Below are 18078 nucleotides of genomic sequence, written 5' to 3'. Positions count from 1 at the left end.
AAACTTGTTTTGAAGAAACATGACGGAAATGTAAATAAAAGCAAGGATCTAAAAAAGTATCTGAATAAACGAGTGGACCTTCATAACAGGAAATGCGTCAATGCGAGTGATTCTGGAAAATTGAAAACACATAAGCAAGATATACGAGTGATGATGGCTAAATGCGCAAGATTACGTGAAAAAACAAAAACAAAAAGAACCACAAATGATATTTTGATAATATTGATAAAAGGCATGTATGAAATTACTTAGAAATTATGAATTATTTGAGATAACTGGCAAAGACTTTTGAATGTAACATTTGTCAGCGTTAACTAATAAACAGTAATGATAAAAAGGTAAATTATACACCGAGAAAAGATGAAAAAACTTACTGACGTTTCGGACGCTAGTCCTTCGTCGGAGTAAAATAACTAATAGAGGGGGTAAAACTATTTGCGAATAATTGACAATCAAAACAGAACATACGTGAATATTACCATGTATTAGAAGATTCAAACTTAGAGTATTGAATCGGAAGGAAATGTCAATGTGTTAGTTTTGATGCAACAGTAATGATAAAAAGGTAAATCATACACCGTGAAAAAGATGAAAAAACTTACTGACGTTTCACACGCTAGTCATTCGTCGGAGTAAAAGAGGTTTCGATGTAGATGATTTGCTTGACAAAGTCCACGCAGAAATAAAACAAAGACACTTTTAAACTCTGTTAAGTTTCAGTTTTTTTGAAGATTGCTGAGCTCAGGACTTTGAGTGGATAATAGATTGCAGGCAGTTTTAATCTTCAGGGGATTAAAGCTCTGCAAAAATTTCTTAGATGTGATCACCTTTACGAAAGAAGAAAACAAACAAACAGTAGAACTTCAATTCGGCTCGTGATAAAAACAGAATGAAAAAACGCGCGAGGGAACCAAACAAATATTTTTAAAAACTCAATAAGTTCTGAAGACTGAAAAGCCTCTAAATATCTCACCATTTCCCGTCGTAACACAGCAAGTGAGTCGTCCAATGGATATTTTTTGCGATTACAACTTTCATCGTTTTCGACGGCTTCGTCTTCATGAACATCATCCTCTGTTTTGTCGTTTCCTTGCATCTCTTCCTGTAAAACGTTCGGGACTTCCATCGGGCTGTCTTCCTTTTCTTCTAGCTTTTTCTTTGATTTTTTGTTCTTGTTATTGGGTTCAATGGAAGAAATCGATACCTTGGTCTTTTCTGTTCCTGACTGAGGTCTTAGAGTAAGTATTATACTCGTTTTTCCAAGCGCTTCACCACGAGCGAGTTTCTTGTCATTCTCAGCTGATAAGTCAGAGTTGAACACAGAATCTGAAGACTTTGACATCACCGAATTCCCAAAGAGATTCGACTCTTTTGTGGGTTTTTCTTTGTCATGAGTTTTTGGTGATTTTATCAAATTCAAAGCATTCTCACTTTTCCATTGTTCGCCTTTAGTTTCTTCTGCTTGCTGGTGATCAAAAAGAGTTATCAACTCACTAACCGGGCGAGACTTTCGTCGTGAAGCCTTGGACTTTTCCATGTTAGACAGCACACTTTTTTCTAACGTCTAACTCGTATCAGAAGCTACTATCTTCTTCTTTGGTCGTCTATAACTTTTGTCACAGCCAAAAAAAATTTTCTTAGAAGATACCGTCCTTTTGTTATCCTTGAATGAGCGATAACTCTTTTCATTGGCGGATTTCAATACTCTCAATTAAACCGGATAAACGTATAACACTTTACAAACTTGTTTTTAATTAGTCTGTATGCTGGCTTCAATCAAACCTTGACAAACAAACAAACTCGTGTAAAATACTTATAATGAATTTAAACCTTTCTTAATGAATAAAGCTTTGGACGTGAGGAAAGAGCTATATCTAAAGAAAATACTTTATCGAAGATTTCGGGGTAAAACTTTGATGGTTATTTACGAAATGCATGACCTCAATGTATAGTTATGCTAAACGATTGTAAGTGAAAAACAGCACTTTCATACGAAGAAGTCACTATTCGTACGGTAATTTAATCACCCATGAAGTTCCTAGCTCAAACCATAGTTAATAGAGGGGAATGGTTAGGAAACCTATTGTTATCTGTCTTTGTTCGCTTTTGATGTTGAACCGGTCTTGACCGTGCACAATGTTTGATTTTTGCTCGTTCGAAATTGCAAAATAAGTAAACATAAGCTTTGCAAGAGTATCCTTTTTTCAAGAATGAGCACCAAACAAACTCAATTCATTGGTTTATCTGTGGTTACACACCTATTTTACAAAATTCGGATATATTTTTCACCTTTTATCATTGATTTAACTTCGCACATGAATGTCTATTATTGAGATAAAATGTCCCCAAATTTGTCTTAAACTTGTTCGTCGCTTCGTCTATGATGAGTTTAGAGGTTAGAAATCCTTCCTCATTAGCCTCGGGTTCGTCTACGATTGCTTCGTCATACAACAAACTGGAATGATAAAGAATAGCAGGGCTTTGTTTGTGATTAAATAGTGTGTTTTGAAAAAAAAAAGCTATATCACGGGCGTAAAGTGCATTTCATGGGCCTCTCACAGCCCAAATTACATACATTTACTGTATTTTACTACTATGTCTCTCCGCCCGCGTTGTAGTACTCATCGGTATCTTGAATTTTCACTATGAAAAAGTACTTAGAGGCACTTTTCAAATCCCTAAAACTCAAAGAATATTAAAACATCACAAAAGAGTTCATTCTGTGTGACAGTGAAAAAGTCGAGGCTTTTTTTTCGGGCTCGACTTTTCAGCTTGTCTGAACGGATTGAACTGTAGGCCTGGATTTACCCCAGATACGGACGTCCTGTTTAATTATCTTAAAGGTGCAAGAATAGCGTGGTTTAACGGGATATCGTATGATTCTGCGATTGCGCGCCGCCAATAACATGCAACAAAATGTTACGATTGATTCATATACCACATATAGAAACCGCATTTGGATTATCTTTAGCGTTTTATCGATACACCTGCGAATTAAAGTCACAGTGCGGATAAAACGAACATCGCATTGGATTTTAGTATGATTGGTCTGATTTAGCGGAGAAAGGATTGGCTTTTAAGTAAGGCTAGTAAGCGCTAACTTTTTGCCCCAGAAGGGCCAAAATTTGTAGTACCTAGAACCTTGGGCAGGTGGGTGTGTTGTATTTATAGGCTTAATAGTGGCTTGCGGGTCCAAACTTTAAATGCTCGTAAATCTATTTACTTTAAAACTAGAACAAAACAAATTACACCATTTATCTCCATTTCTCTTGCTCTTTTAGAATTTATTTCTGTTTGCCTCAAAATCCAAAATTGTGGAAAATCCCAATCTGGATTCTCCCTTTGGATCGGACTTTTCCTGGGTGGAGTATCGGAACAAGCAAAAAATTTAATTGTAGTATTTCGACTTAAAATCACAGTGAAAAGTGTAACATTACTATAAGAATTACTTTGATGCAATTATTTTGAAAGATTATTGAAAAATTATGGCTTTTTTGAGATTACGGCTTCAAGAGGTATCCTGTGAGAATCTGTGAATTTATTTCACTTATCATCTCTTTACTTATCTTTTTTTATGAAACAAGGAATCAAAAACGACGTCGTGGGACAATTCTTTACTTGTATTCTTGCTATAAGCTAAAACAGAAAAATAGCGGCCTACAGTTGCCATGGATACCGCAAACGGCAAAAAAGAAGTCTTTAGGCCAAAGGGATGGATATTCTGTACAGTATCCCAGCATCAATGCTATCCAAGTAAAAACAGAAAACGTGTGTAGTGATTTTTATGTTTGTTCAAAAGCATATAATTAGAGTGTGCGTTTATATTTTACTTTTTAAAAGTATGGACTACCCGTGGTGCGACGATAGTGAAAATACCACAGGGAAACCAACCCCTTTTACTATTGTTCGGATTTACCGTTAGAAACCAGATCGTAACTTTCCATCTTTGGATCTACCTCTTTATCCTTTACCAAATTATGGATATGTTACTTATTTTGCTAGCACAAAGTTCACATCCGGGGAAAGGACTTGTGAAGCTACTAATCAACTAATAAATCAATCAGTATTTAGAGAACAAAAGGAAGTATTTTACCCAAATGTTACATGTTTTGGTTAACGAAGACCAAAATGTAATATAAGATATTTCAAAAGAAACCTAATGGAAGAATATGGTTCAGCAGTTGATAAGATGGTTTACACGTCCATCTGGATGTCAACTAAGCGTGAGGGACCTCTTCACATCCATTGAAAGGACCGCTATGGTCACCATTACCAGGAATCAAACAATGCTATCATGCATGTTAAAATACTCGCTGAATCGACTCCCGTACGAATAACAATCGCGAATAATTCGTACGGGAGTGAAAAATGTTGGTAAATATTCGCTGAACCGCGATTCCCGTACGAATAACAATCGCGAATAATTCGTACGGGCATAATGAAAAATGTTGGTAACGAGTGTGACGAGCGTGCAGGCTCCATTTTTCATTTACCGTTCAGCTGATGAATGCTTTTAGTAACAATAATTTTGCATTTATAATATTAGAAAGCTACATCATTGCTTTAATAAAGACCACAGTATTTATTTTTTTGATTCTCATGCACGTAATTGTAATGGTCAGTTCCTGACCCAAAATCCTGGTATGGTTCTTGAAACATGTTTTTGTAAAACCACTACTTTTAAAGCATCTTACTTTAATAGGATGGTTTGCCTTTGGAACACCGTCTGTAAAGAGGCGCCAACTAGTGTTTTTTCTAGTCGCTCTCAATTTAAATTGTTTCTAAGGCATAAGTACTTTTCTTTGCTTGACACATTTGATGTTGGTCTGACATGCGGCTTGGTCATCGTAAGTGTCCTTGTTATTGATTATTTTTGACCGTTCTCGGTTCACTAGTTATAATTTCTTACATCTATAACTGTATTAATTTTCCAAGATCATTCTCTATTGATTTATATCGTTAGTCGAAAGGAAATGCCTAGCATGGGACCTACTGAGTTCGCACTTTCCGTTTTGGGTAGCATGTTGGTTCTGTAATTTTCCTTCCTGATTGAGACCCAATAAAAAGTTGTAAAAAAATGGTACTCAGCTGCTGTCATTAAATTTGCTGTTATCTCAAAATTAGAGGAATTTACGCACTCGATCTTTCATTGAATCGAATCGAGAAAGACAATCCATGTGACATAAAATATCTTTTGATATTATCTTATACATACTCGCAGTATTTCATTTATGATTATGTAATAGCTATTTTAGCGAGTTTTCTAGTCGAGCTAAAGCAAAACGTAATGACATAAATCCGAACTGCTGGACTGCATATTATAAATCGTATGGCCCAATTTGGCTTTTATTGTAAATTAGTAGCTCTGTCAATGCTTTTCGAAATTTTGCGAGTTATTTCCACTTCTCCTTTGGATTCTTTTAGAGTCTTTGAAACCGAGGAAACGGTCAACCCTATGGCGTACGATCCCCGCCAAAATTCGTGCCTTGAATTTGACATTCAAGTTTCAAATTCAACATACAAATTTTACACTCGACATTCAAGTTTTGAATCTTACGCTCAAGTCTTGAACTTCAGCATTCAAGTTTTATATTCTACATTCATGTTTTAAATTTGACATGCAAGTTTTATATTCGACATTCATCTTTTAAATTCGACATGCAAGTTTTGTATTCTACATTCATCTTTTAAATTCGACATGCAAGTTTATACAGCGTTCGAGAATTTATAACTCTTCTTTTGTATCTTACATCAATGGGCGACATTTTTACTCGCCCCGTCAAATCTCAAGTCGGATGCCGCAATTTTCAACTCCAAGCAGTGGATTGAAAATTCACCGCATCATATTTCGAACTCGACCTCGTAAATTTTCAACTCGAGTTTTATATTTTCGTTTACGCTTCAGTGATCTTGAGATGGGAAGCCTATGGGGGAGGGGGAGGGGAGGAGGTCACCTGATGGAATTTGCCTCTGACAGGCTCTTTTGTCCATAATGCTTTGCAAATTTAAAGCATAGAATCTTGGAAGGTGAATTCGAAGACCTATGGAAGACACAGGTATTCGGACTCAAGCAAGGGAAAAGGGGAAAGGGTTTTTGATGCGTAAAAGTGTGAGGGAATGCGGTAGATTATTAAGAGAGCACCAGGACATGGAGGAGAATGAGTTTCGTACGGATATTATAGAAAGGAAGAGATATAGGAAATTGATAGCATCAATAATGTAAAGGGCAAATGGGGGAAATATGTGATTTATAGGGTTAAATCTAAGAATAGCGTGAAGAATAGTGTAAATACGCCGCGTATGGCGATGGCACGTGTGGAGGGGGCGGTGTTGAAATGATGTATCGAAAAATAATTTGCTTGTAAGTTTGTATGATGAGCTCATATGTAGGTAGAACCGAAATTGTATGTGTGTTAGACCTAGCGCCCTATGATGCATCTATGCAAGGGATGAAGATGCAAGATAGCGAAGAAAATCGACGTGTTTCAAGACTAATAGGCCCAAGAGCTTCACCCTAGCTGTACGCTAGATAGAGATGCTACGGCAGAACCTTTTCCAGCCACAACAGAATCCGTCAATTCCTCATTATTTATAAGGATTCGATTTAAATATTCTAATCGAAGCAAAATACCACTGTAATCACCATCCTGACAGGCATCTATACTCTCTAAAGTTTCTTGTACTACGGCAAGAGCGAACTCTGCCGCCATGCTTGCGCCTGTGGTTAGTAGAATAGTCCTCAAGTATGACGTCACGTTGCCTAGCGACGAAAATTTTCGGCTCTAAACAAACTCCGTTTAAGTAGATGATGGCTAGTGAACACTAGCGTGGACTGCGAAGACTCCGTTTAAGATGGCGTCTATAGCGTGACACGTCTTATGCTGCTCTTTTATCCTTTGTATTGCTAGGATTTTTTAATTATTTCTGTCAAAAGAGGAATCAATTTTCAAAGGAAAAGGATTAACTATACTTATGAGGTGAGTTTTTCTTCGCAAGCGTATGATTTTGGCGATCACATCATTGCAAAGAGCGTGACTGATTTTGTGATTTTGGATATTGTGTTCACGTCAAGTTCACCATGGGCTTCGTTCTTCGTTCCTGATTGTAATCACCAGTCAGAAAGCCACCACTGCCGAAAATTCAAGAGTATAAACGTTGGGTTCGTTTGATAAGGTGCGTAAAGTACGATACGAGTTGTTGATGCTCACTCGATCGTCAGATCTTCTAAGTTTAAAAATATCTCAAAATTTCCTAACATTTATTCTTTAATACATCATATATTACAATATATTTTTACTAAAGAAGTGTTGTTTTTATTTCATTACAGAAGGCAAGATAGAGAGCCAACTCAGAATTCTAGAGTTTGTAGTTGCCATTTCGTAGATGGAGACAAGAGTAATGGACCCGAAATTTATGCTCGTAATGAAAAGAAACTTTTTCCCTGCACAGAAAGGAAAACACACAACCCTAAAAAAAGGAAATCGATTGACAACCCGGCAATTAGTGTACAGGATATGGTAAGAGTTCTAAAGGAAAAAAATGAGTCAATTAATAATGCTGCTGAGGAGACTGCACAGAAACCTCCAACAGAGCAAGTTATTTTACAAGTTGAACTGGATAATGCCCTCAGAGAGCTGCAAAAACTGAAAGAAAGTGTCCATTATGGAAGAAACCATTACACTGCATCTTCGATCAATACCGAGACGTTACGAATGGAAACTGGTCTTCCTACAAAAGAAGTATTTGACATAGTTGTCAGGCATGTAGGCAGATTTAAGGATAACAAATTATTTTTCAAACTGGAAAGTTGATACTATTAAATTAGAAGATCAGGTTTTTATTACACTTATGAAGTTAAAGCAAAATTACACAAATCTTCATTTAGCTCAATTATTTTCCTGTAGCATTGCAACAATAATAATCAAACATCTTAACATTTGTTCACGTCCTCCACAGTCTTTTATTCAATGATATAATGACCAGCATCCCTTCAAGAGATAAAAATAAGACATGCTCACCATCATCCTTTTCACAGTTTAGTAGCTGTAGAATAGTCATTGATTGCACTGATATTGAGGTAGCAACTCCAAGTCTAATGAAGGATCAAAATGCTACTTATTCTAGCTACCGAAGTATGAATTCTTTTAAATTGTAGCCCCAAATGCAGTCATAACATGTGAGCAAACTGTATCCAGGTTCCATCTCTGACAAAGAAATTGTGGAAAAGTCAGGATTGCTTAGACACCTTGTAGCAGGTGATTTGATATTAGCTGATAAGGGTTTTTTAATAAAGGACATTGTTCCTCATGACGTTTCAGTTAATATCCCTCCATTTCTTAATAATGGAAAATTTACTGAGAGTGAGGCCAAGTCTACTAAGTCAATCTCCAAGTGTAGAATACACGTAGAAAGGGCGAATGCCAGACTTAAGGATTTTAAAATTCTTTCTTTCATACCATCATACTTTAGATGTTATGTTGATGAAATATTCCAATTGTGTGCCGGCCTAGTAAACTTACAATTCCCACTTATCAAAGAAGGATGTGAAGGCACAGAGGGATTTGAATAACAAGTCATTTACAAAAATACTTAAAATTATTGTACTAAATATGTCTGATATTAAAAATAAAAATAAGAATGTAACTTGTTCATATTTACATTGAAATGAAATATCACAATAAGACCTTAATTTGTATCTCAATAAATCAAATACTTGAATGATAAGACAAATTCAAAGCATTTATAAGATATTAAAGAGTAGTCCATATACTGCAAAACAGGTGTCCTTGTAAACTTGATATAGTATTTAATTCCTGGGGGGGGGGGGGGGGGGGGGGGGATACTCCCATTTATTATTTATTATATAATTACCAATGAAATATCTAATTTTCTATATTTTGAAAAAATGATATCTTCACATGTGAAAATAACATGTTATTTCCACGTGTGAAGATAACACCATTGTGATGGCTATTCGAAAATACAAGGAAAGAAGTGCCTGAAAAAGCCAAAACATATACTTCATCGATAATTATATAATAAACAGAATATTACATGGGTGCGCGGAGATACGAAATTTATCTTCTCGTGTTGAAAATCTCTCACGAGTGAGCTGCGCTCACTTGTGAGAGATCTTTTCAACACTCGAATATAAATTTTGTATCTCCGTGCACCCATTTAATATCCTCTATATATTTGCTATACTACCACACTGTCTTATACAGGGTAGAAATGTAAAATGACTGCAAATCTAGCATTATAGAAGAGTTATTTTGAAAGGGTGGTGATTGTGCAGAGGGGGAAAAAGGTGGGGCAGGGGGTTAAGGACCTGTCTTAGATTTAAGTATCAACTTTGTCCACTTGCCAAAGGCAAACAACTTGATCCTACCATAAGTCACATAGACCTCAAAAGAATAGCAAAGTATTCAAAGATCCCCTTCGATGATCTTTGGAAAAAGCTTAGAAAAATAAAAGTCCTTCATAATTTCAATATTGTCTCTCCAGCTCTCATCTCTCTTGATGGTTAGTGTAATATTGTCTTTCAATTTCCAAACCATAAAATAACAAAACATCCTTCCAGTCAAAAACATCTGCCCTTGCACTTGATGCCAGTAAATGTGGTCCTTCTTGAGAATGACAGTTCCATCATCCAGTTTTGATAGGAAAAGTTGTCTGATTCAAGCCCCTCTGATATTGTAGAATTCCTTTGGGTATATGGACATTTAGCTTCAAATACTCCATTCCTTCCAATCAAACCATCAGGAGAACATACATACGTACATACATACATAGTTTATTTGTTAAAGCAGGTTAATAAAATTGGCAAGACTAGAGTCCTGATGTGGACCTGCATACTAATAAAATTTACAAATATAAAAATATATTATATATATAACTTACTATTATCATTACGAAACACATATAAGCAATATCTAATAAAATTCATATAATGAATAAAATCATAGAGAATTTAAAGTTAATTTCAATTAATATCCTAGTGATATGACTAAAACATCTTAAACTGAATTTATAAATAATTTAAAAGTAGACAAAATCATCATTTTTACTCGCGATCATGCATGATTCCTTATTATACGTTATTATATTTAGGGTGTTCTTGTTTTTCTTTAGTTCATTTCTAAAACATGATACACTTGTAGCTCCCTTGATATGGTCCGGAAGAGAGTTCCAAGCTACTGCAGCTCTGTGCTTAAACGTTAGTCTTCCAACTTCAGTTTTAGGTCTTGTAACTTTAAGATTAAGTGACTTTCTCAAGTTGTATTTATGGTCAGTCTTCTCAATTAAGTTGTTAAGGTGCTCATTGTTAAGTCCATGATACGATTTATAAGTTATAGTCAGGATCCTTTTGGTGTAGAAATATGAGATTGGGGACCAGCCCTTTAACTTCTTGACATCATCTATGCTGGCATCCCTCTGCAGATTGTAGATTATCCTTGCAGCTCTTAGATGGATACGTTCTACTTCCTCCAACAAGGCTGGGGAGCATGAACCCCATATTGCAACCCCATATAGGACACTTGGAATAATAGTCTTGAAATAAATAGTTTCTAAAATGGATTTGGGAAGAAATTTGATCCGTTTCAATATAGCAAGTTTCTTGTTGAATGCGTTACAAACAGCTTTGATATGATCATTCCAAGATAATTTGTGATCAATAGTTAGACCAAGGCACTGCGATGTTGATTTGTACTTGATTATATTCTGCCCATACTTTAAGAGTGGCAAGGGACCAATAAAACTATGCTTTGATAACAGTAAAGCTTCAGATTTTGTCTCATGGGCAGTCAGCCTATTTGAAGTACACCAAGCATAGACCTGATCTAAGATTGATTGTAGAGCCAGGATAATGCTGTCTATGTCCTTGCCAATAGTAAAAATTGTAGTATCGTCAGCAAACATAAACAGTTCCCCATTAGTAATAGCTTCTGGAAAATCATTAACGTAAATAGAAAACAGTTTAGGGCCTAATATGGATCCTTGTGGTACCCCATATTTTATTATTCTTGACTCAGACTTTTCCCCACATAGCTGTACAAAATGGTGGCGACCAGATAGGTAGTCAGTAAACCAGGACAGCAAATTCCCTGATACACCCACTGCTTTAAGCTTTTCCCGTAGAATGGAATGGTTTACAGAGTCAAAAGCTTTTCTAAAATCAATGAAAAGCACACCTACTTTTAGCCCTTCGTCTAAGGCTTCCTTCCAGGTTTCTGTTAGGTGGAGTAGAAGACCCTCAGTAGAGTAGTTTTTGCGAAATCCCCATTGATTTTGACTTAACAGACCTTGAGAATCTATATGATTGTCCAGAGTGCTGCTAATTATATCCTCCAAGATCTTTCCTGGGATGTTAAGGAGGGAGATGGGTCTATAGTTGTTTACATCAGTTGGTTTACCTTTTTTGAATATAGGATTGACATGAGACAGCTTCCAGTTAGAAGGGTAAGTAGCTTCATCAGTGCTTTTCTTGAAGATAGGTAACAAGCTATGGACAACTGAATCACCAAGCAGCTTGAGATCCTTAGGTAATACAAAATCTGGGCCAGAAGCTTTCTTGGGATTTGCAGCTTTGATTACCTTTTGTTTGACAATATCCCAGTTCAGCTCAATACTACTTATTGTTGGAGTAACCCTATTAACATGAGTTTTTAGGAGTGAACAATCCAGTGGGTCCAGGTTTTTAGTGAGGTTTTCACTAATATTCACAAAAAAGTCATTAAAGTGTTCTGCTTTCTTGAAGTCATCAGTTATAATATCAGTGTTATTATCCATGATTGGACCAATGGCTCTAACTTTAGTTTTCCTAAGAACTTGATTTGTTAATTTCCAAAATTCTTTTGGATTTTTAGACTCCTTAAAAAGCTTGTGCCAGTAGGTAGCTTCTGCCTTCTTCAACAGTTTCTTGACTTCATATCTCTTGTTTTTGTAGAGTCTCCATTTGTCTTGATCACCTGATGTCTTTGCTTCTTTTAATAATTTGTATCTTTGATTCATTTGCTTCCTAATGGAAGAGTTGATCCATGGCAGGGATTTATCTCTGATCTTGACATCTCTTGATGGTAGGTGTTGATTTAAGACATCTCGATCATCGATCTCGATCATCTCTCAAAATCATATTTTAATTTATTTTTGACCACTGACTTATAATCCTTTGTTGGAATGACTTTTGGTTTGGCATTACTCCTTGCAACTTTTATGACAGCAAAAATCAGATGATGATCAGAAGTACCAAGATCAACAGAGCCAGAATTTTGGACTTTTGATGGCTGGCTAGTAATGATGAGATCAATTAAAGATTTTGAGTGGGCTGTGATGCGAGTTGGACTGTTTATAACATTCGTAAGATTAAAGCTGCGCATGATATTCTTTAGTCGTCTTCCAAGGTTAGACTCATTGTTACCCGAATTACTCAGCAAGTAGAAGCGCCAAGGACTCCAGAACTATCAAGCCATATTCCAGTTTCCTGTACTTTAAGACCAGTAGACTTTTCAAAGGCTTTAACTGCTTCACTTTCGTTATGCACTCCCCAAGTGACAGCCTTTACTCTCGAGAGATCATATTCTCCAAGAAGACGTTTGATAAGGGATGGAGTTACACGCTTGGCGTTTAGAACAGATCCGAAATTGCTTGCTGTTAAACGACCCTTCCTTATCATGTAATGATGAAAAGGTAAATTATACACCGTGAAAAGATGAAAAAACTTACTGACGTTTCGGACGCTAGTCCTTCGTCGGAGTAAAAGAGCATTCCTTATCATGTGCCAAGCAGGGTTGTCTCGCTGCCCAGTTGTCAAATTGCTTACCTCGACGATTTGGTCTTGCATCAATTTGGCGTTGTCGATCAAGTAAGCAATCTGCTCATTATTGCCTTGAGTGTTGAGGAATTCTTCGGAAAAGATAATGTTCTCAATTGATTTTATTGGTAAAGGAGGCGAAGTAGGTTCTGGGCTCATGATCCAGAATAGACCAGTAAATCTTCCGTATGCTCTTAAGTCTTCGTATAGAAGATTACGGTCCATTTCGGTCGTTGCTCTCGATATTGCAGCATATGTTTTCGGCTTCGGATACATTTCTGCTGCTGACTTAACACTTTCAATAGTCTTTCTTATTTTCCATTAGTATTCGATGTCCGTTCTGCTCAAATAATATATGCCTTGTATAAAAGAGCAGCAGCAGCATGACTGCACTTGAATTCCCCTCGCGGACATTCGCATTCCGTGGACTTTATTCCAAAATTGACATCTAGATATACCTGGGAAATCAAACATTTAGTTATACATTCAATGTTTTTTCTATCTTAATAGATTATTCATAGCGTTTACTTGCATTTGCTTGCGTTTACTACTGTCTTTGAACGTTTAACCAACTATACCAAGACTTACTGTAACTTTGTAGACTTTTTTCTTCATGCTGGCATGAACCTCACCACGAATTATCCTCTCATCGTAATAAAAACTCTCTACATGACTTGACTTGTAATGGTTTTCGCCTCTTTGAATTGATTTCTTTTCTTCTCCAAAGAAATTTAACAACGAATTGATTGAAAGCGACGCCATCTTGAATGTGGTAGAGTTTGTTTAGAGCCGAAAATTTTTGTCGCTAGGCAACGTGACGTCACCATTAAGGACTCAATGTCAACGGCTTTCTATCCCAAGTATAAACCTCCTCCCCTCCCCCTCCCCCAAAGGCTTCCCATCTCAAGATCACTGAAGCGTAAACGAAAATATAAAACTCGAGTTGAAAATTTACGAGGTCGAGTTCGAAATATGATGCGGTGAATCCGACTTGAGATTTGACGGGGCGAGTAAAAATGTTGCCCATTGATGTAAGATACAAAAGAAGAGTTATAAATTCTCGAACGCTGTATAAACTTGCATGTCGAATTTAAAAGATGAATGTAGGATACAAAACTTGCATGTCGAATTTAAAACATGAATGTAGAATATAAAACTTGAATGCTGAAGTTAAAAAACTTGAGTGTAAAATTCAAAACTTGAATGTCGAGGGTAAAATTTGTATGTTGAATTTGAAACTTGAATGTCAAATTCAAGGCACGAATTTTGGCGGGGATCGTACGCCATAAATTACATCTTCATTTTATCCCTGTAGTAAGTGTTGTGATCGATGATTGTTCTGATGGGTGTGATTGGGAACAGTTGAATTACCATTAACCAAAAATAACAATCTTAATAAAATTAAACGATTTTAAAAAACCTCAAACATTGTCGATTATGAATATGAGTCACAATTTTAAAAAAAGATACAGAGAAAGTAAAGCTTGTGAAGTCGAAATAAAGTACGTACAAACGTACGCTCTGTTTTGCTTTCATTTGTCTTGTTCTAATTTTATCTCTTTGTTTGGTTTCCTTTGTGTATTTCATTGTAATCAGTTTTTGTCGATACTTTGCATATTCAACTTAGTAAGATAGCCCTAAAAAGCCTTTCCATAAATAAACTGAAAATCGCGAAAGCAGCAACAGAAAAGAGTTCTGGACTGGATGCTAAGCATTTAAGCTGTTTATACTTTGTTAATTTCATTTCTTTAGTATAAAAATTGTGGTATTTTATCATCGTAGGAGCATCTATCTTGTGTCCCATTGTTGTAGAAGTTATAAGATCACAAGCTGATCTTGGTTTGATGCGAAATTGAAGGTTAAAACCAGGCATCTTTGTAGCTTCAAATCCTAATTCATTCGCCACGACACCCAAGTAAGCATCATCAGCATGAAAAGGCTTTCGACCGAATCTCGTATAATTGAAAAATCGTGGAAGGATATCAGTAGAAAGCACGTGAAAAGCTCCATGACAAAACGGTGGCAAGTACCTTTTTTCATACTGTTCTTTCGAAAGAAACCATTTGCTCTTTGGGTCGCGTACAGTCCACTGATCCAAGCCGACATATCCTCCATAAAGCCTGTTAGGAGCGCCAGCTCGTTCTAGCCACTGTAAAAGCCTTGGAACTCGAACATAAACATCATCATCTGTTTTTAAAACATACCTACATGAAGGGAATTTCGAGGTTATCCAGTAGTGAGACATAAATGTCTTTAATATCAAACTTTTATAATTATCTGTGAAATTCCCAATGATTACATCATTGTTTCGCAATGCTTCTTGTAGATTCATTTCATGTTCGATTTTGTTTTCACTGATCCCCAGAACGAAATATACTTTCCAAGTCTTGTTCCTGTACTCCAACGTTGTTGGATTTCCCGAATTTCCCCATGTTTCTCGTATAGCTTTCCTCAGCCCACGATATTTGTGCCCTGTAGCAGCAGAATTTACTACGACTGCCAGATAGATATTCGGGTCTGTCGAACTAATATTTGGCTCAACAAAAGGCAGATGCAGGGAAAATTCTGGCCAGACGACGTTTGGACTAGGAGGTGAAGGTAATATTTGACTAAATAAGAAGATTGTTATAGCACAAAACGAAACCAAGGTTAGGACTCGGCTCTTTCTGAAATTCCTGCACAACCAACTAAGAAGGACAAACACCTTCATTGATCACCAACTTGAAATTGACGAAGGCCTTCAAATCATTTCTCATTCAAAGAGCTAGCGAGAAGACCAAATTCGTATTGGAAAAACGGAAGAAAACGCTGAAATCTCTAGTGGAGTTATATCAATAAACAAACATAAAGCATGAGTGAAACGATGAAGCCAGTTTTCACACAGCAGGGATGCTTGCAATAGACACAGGGAGCCCAATTTAGATATAACTGAAAAGTGAAAATATGTAAATGAAATCGGGGGAATTTTTCAATTATTAGTTTTATCCGAGACAAGAGAATATGAAGTAAGAGAGCATTTAACAAATCGCACATAGATTTCCATTGTCTGTCCTCTTATTGATCATAGATGACGTCTTAAAATGTTCAAAACTAAAGTGAAACCACGAGCGCAGCGAGTAGTTTCACTGTAAAGTTTTGAAAATTTTAAGACGTCATCTATGATCAATAAGAGGACAGACAATGATGGAAATCTATGTGCGATCTGTTTTTTACAACAAACTGCGAAATGTTTACAAAATAAAATGAGCGAAAAGTTTTTCGAAAATTTGTCATTCAAGGAAAGCAAGGCGATAGACCAAACAGCTCCGATTATTGTGAGCTTTTGAATATTTTCGCTAAGATGGTAGTTTTCATAACCATTAGAGGACAGAGTACAGAAAGTAAGACGAAGGTTTTTCGGTTATTTACTTTTGAAAACTTCAAAGGTTATTTTATAACTTACAAAATATTTTTTCATAAAACACGTCAACATTTCACAACAAACTTCCTACACTGTGATTGGCTAATTTTGACAGTTCTTTGACATCCACTGTAAAAGAATGCTTGCTATTGGTCAAAACTTTTGACATTTACTTATAAATGGCTTTTTTTAGCTAAGTCGAAAAGAGTTTGAGTCAGAACTCAAAGGTTCTAAAAAACAAAGCTTAGTAATAAGTTCAGCTAAGAAAAGCAATGTCAATTTCGCTTGACAACATTAGACATTCAAGTTCTGGATGGAGCAGCCATTGAAGATCGACTCTGGAATGGCACTTGACACAAGCTCATTCAAGTCTTTTCTTCGCACTCGGTTGCAAAGCGAGATGAATTTTTCACGTCTTCCTCTATCTTTTCTGCCTCCAGAACTAAATATTCGTCGGCAAGACTATCAGCAAGATTAAATTCAAAGTTTGGTTTCTCTTTTGGTTTCATTGACGACTTTTATTAGCAAAATAAATTCGCAAAATCACAGTCCTTACGATAAAATCCTACCGGCGAGTCTTGGTTTCAAAAACATTACGTCATCCATGTGTCTGCCCTCTTATTAATCATAGCTCTCAGCCAATCAGAATGTGTTATTTACGTGAGTTGTTGTAAAAATCCCTGTGACCCATGAAAGTTTCTTGAAAATCTATTTTTAGCTCCGCGCGCAAACCTGAGCTATTTTAGCATGCGATTGATTCTAGTGATGTCATGGGTACACAAGAGTTAGGCAGTGACCAAGCAACTCCAAACTAACAAACTCCAAACTAACCAAACTTTATTCAATTTGACGAGAAAATGTGTTTAGAGGAATTCCTTGAGAAATTCTGAAAGGTTTTTGAAGGAATCCATAAACAGCACATGTGAAAAATACTCAGTTGAGACAACATCATTCAAGCATGTTTTTAAATCAAAACAATGGCCGCTCGCCGATGGAGACTCATAGTTTTGGAGTTGATTGCAGTTATAGATGAGACTGTAAGTTATACCACAATTCTTCACCTAAACTTAAATACAGTTAATATTGCTGTATCCCAAGAACACGTACTTCTAAACTGAACTTCAGTGTTTTCAAAATGACAAATTATCTAATGGCATCTAAAATGAAGGCACATTGGACTCGTTTACGAAAGAGCCGGATTTTCGATGAATAAACTTGTTGAATTCACTGAGTCTAAAGTTTAAAAAACTTTAAACTCAGAAAGAAAATTTAGCATTTACTGTTGAAATCAGTTGTTTACCAGTAAGAAGAAGAGGTTTTAAGATAGCTGAAAACAGTCAAGGTGCTTGGAATGGAAGAATTAAACATAAAGACACAAATACGCCGAACTGAGATCTGGAGGAAAATATCGCGATTAAAATGCTCTTCAATCAGGTAAAAATAATCTCTTTTTTATTAGTTTGAATCCTCAAATACTAAGTTTGATTCACTTTTTGTACTTGGCCGATATCGTGGTTGTATTTCTATTGTCTGTTGGGGACTTTAGAGTTTGAAAGTTAGGAAAAAAGTGTGTGAATAAATTGGATTGAATTGAACGTTGAGGCGGAGCTAAAATTCATGGTGCAAAATATGAAATCAAGATCTAGTTTTAATAGTCGAACTTTTTCATTAATTTACCTCTTCTCAATGGGCAATGTCTTTTGCATAAAGTGACATACCGTATTTTGGCAAGCTAATCATATTAAATAACTGTAAAAAATCATTTCAGTGCCTCTAGTAGTTTTTTACTCTGTGAAAACAGAAGTTTTTCTTTGGCACAGTTCAGTGCAAGTTTGTTCTGATTCGTGTTTGAAACAAAATACTGGTC

At 36.2% G+C, this 18078-nt stretch overlaps 1 protein-coding gene and 2 pseudogenes across 3 annotated transcripts; 1 reads left to right on the top strand and 2 right to left on the bottom strand.

Moving 5' to 3' along the window:
* Positions 1-6037: 6037 nt before the first annotated feature.
* On the top strand, positions 6038-8767 carry LOC116287588 (uncharacterized; annotated as a pseudogene). Its single transcript, XR_004196088.2, has 3 exons — positions 6038-6977; positions 7073-7173; positions 7328-8767. The product of XR_004196088.2 is annotated as an uncharacterized LOC116287588 (transcript).
* Positions 8768-8974: 207 nt separating this feature from the next.
* Positions 8975-13790, bottom strand: LOC116287593 (uncharacterized; annotated as a pseudogene). The gene is made up of 3 exons (XR_016120260.1): positions 13400-13790; positions 12441-13269; positions 8975-9767 (listed from the first exon to the last, which is right to left on the bottom strand). The product of XR_016120260.1 is annotated as an uncharacterized LOC116287593 (transcript).
* Positions 13791-14213: 423 nt separating this feature from the next.
* LOC116287594 (beta-1,3-galactosyltransferase 5-like) lies at positions 14214-15709 on the bottom strand. The gene has a single exon (XM_031694281.2). The coding sequence runs from the start codon at positions 15519-15521 to the stop codon at positions 14430-14432; it is 1092 nt and encodes a 363-aa protein (XP_031550141.1). The 5' UTR covers positions 15522-15709; the 3' UTR covers positions 14214-14429.
* Between the last annotated feature and the right edge of the window lie 2369 nt (positions 15710-18078).

Source organism: Actinia tenebrosa, unplaced genomic scaffold (genome assembly GCF_029948245.1).
Source record: "Actinia tenebrosa isolate PJP-AT-01 unplaced genomic scaffold, QUT_ActTen_1.0 PGA_scaffold1__47_contigs__length_23844297, whole genome shotgun sequence".
NCBI lineage: Eukaryota > Metazoa > Cnidaria > Anthozoa > Actiniaria > Actiniidae > Actinia > Actinia tenebrosa.
The sequence above is the reverse complement of the archived record's forward strand: the minus strand, read 5'-3'. Positions and strand labels throughout refer to the sequence as shown.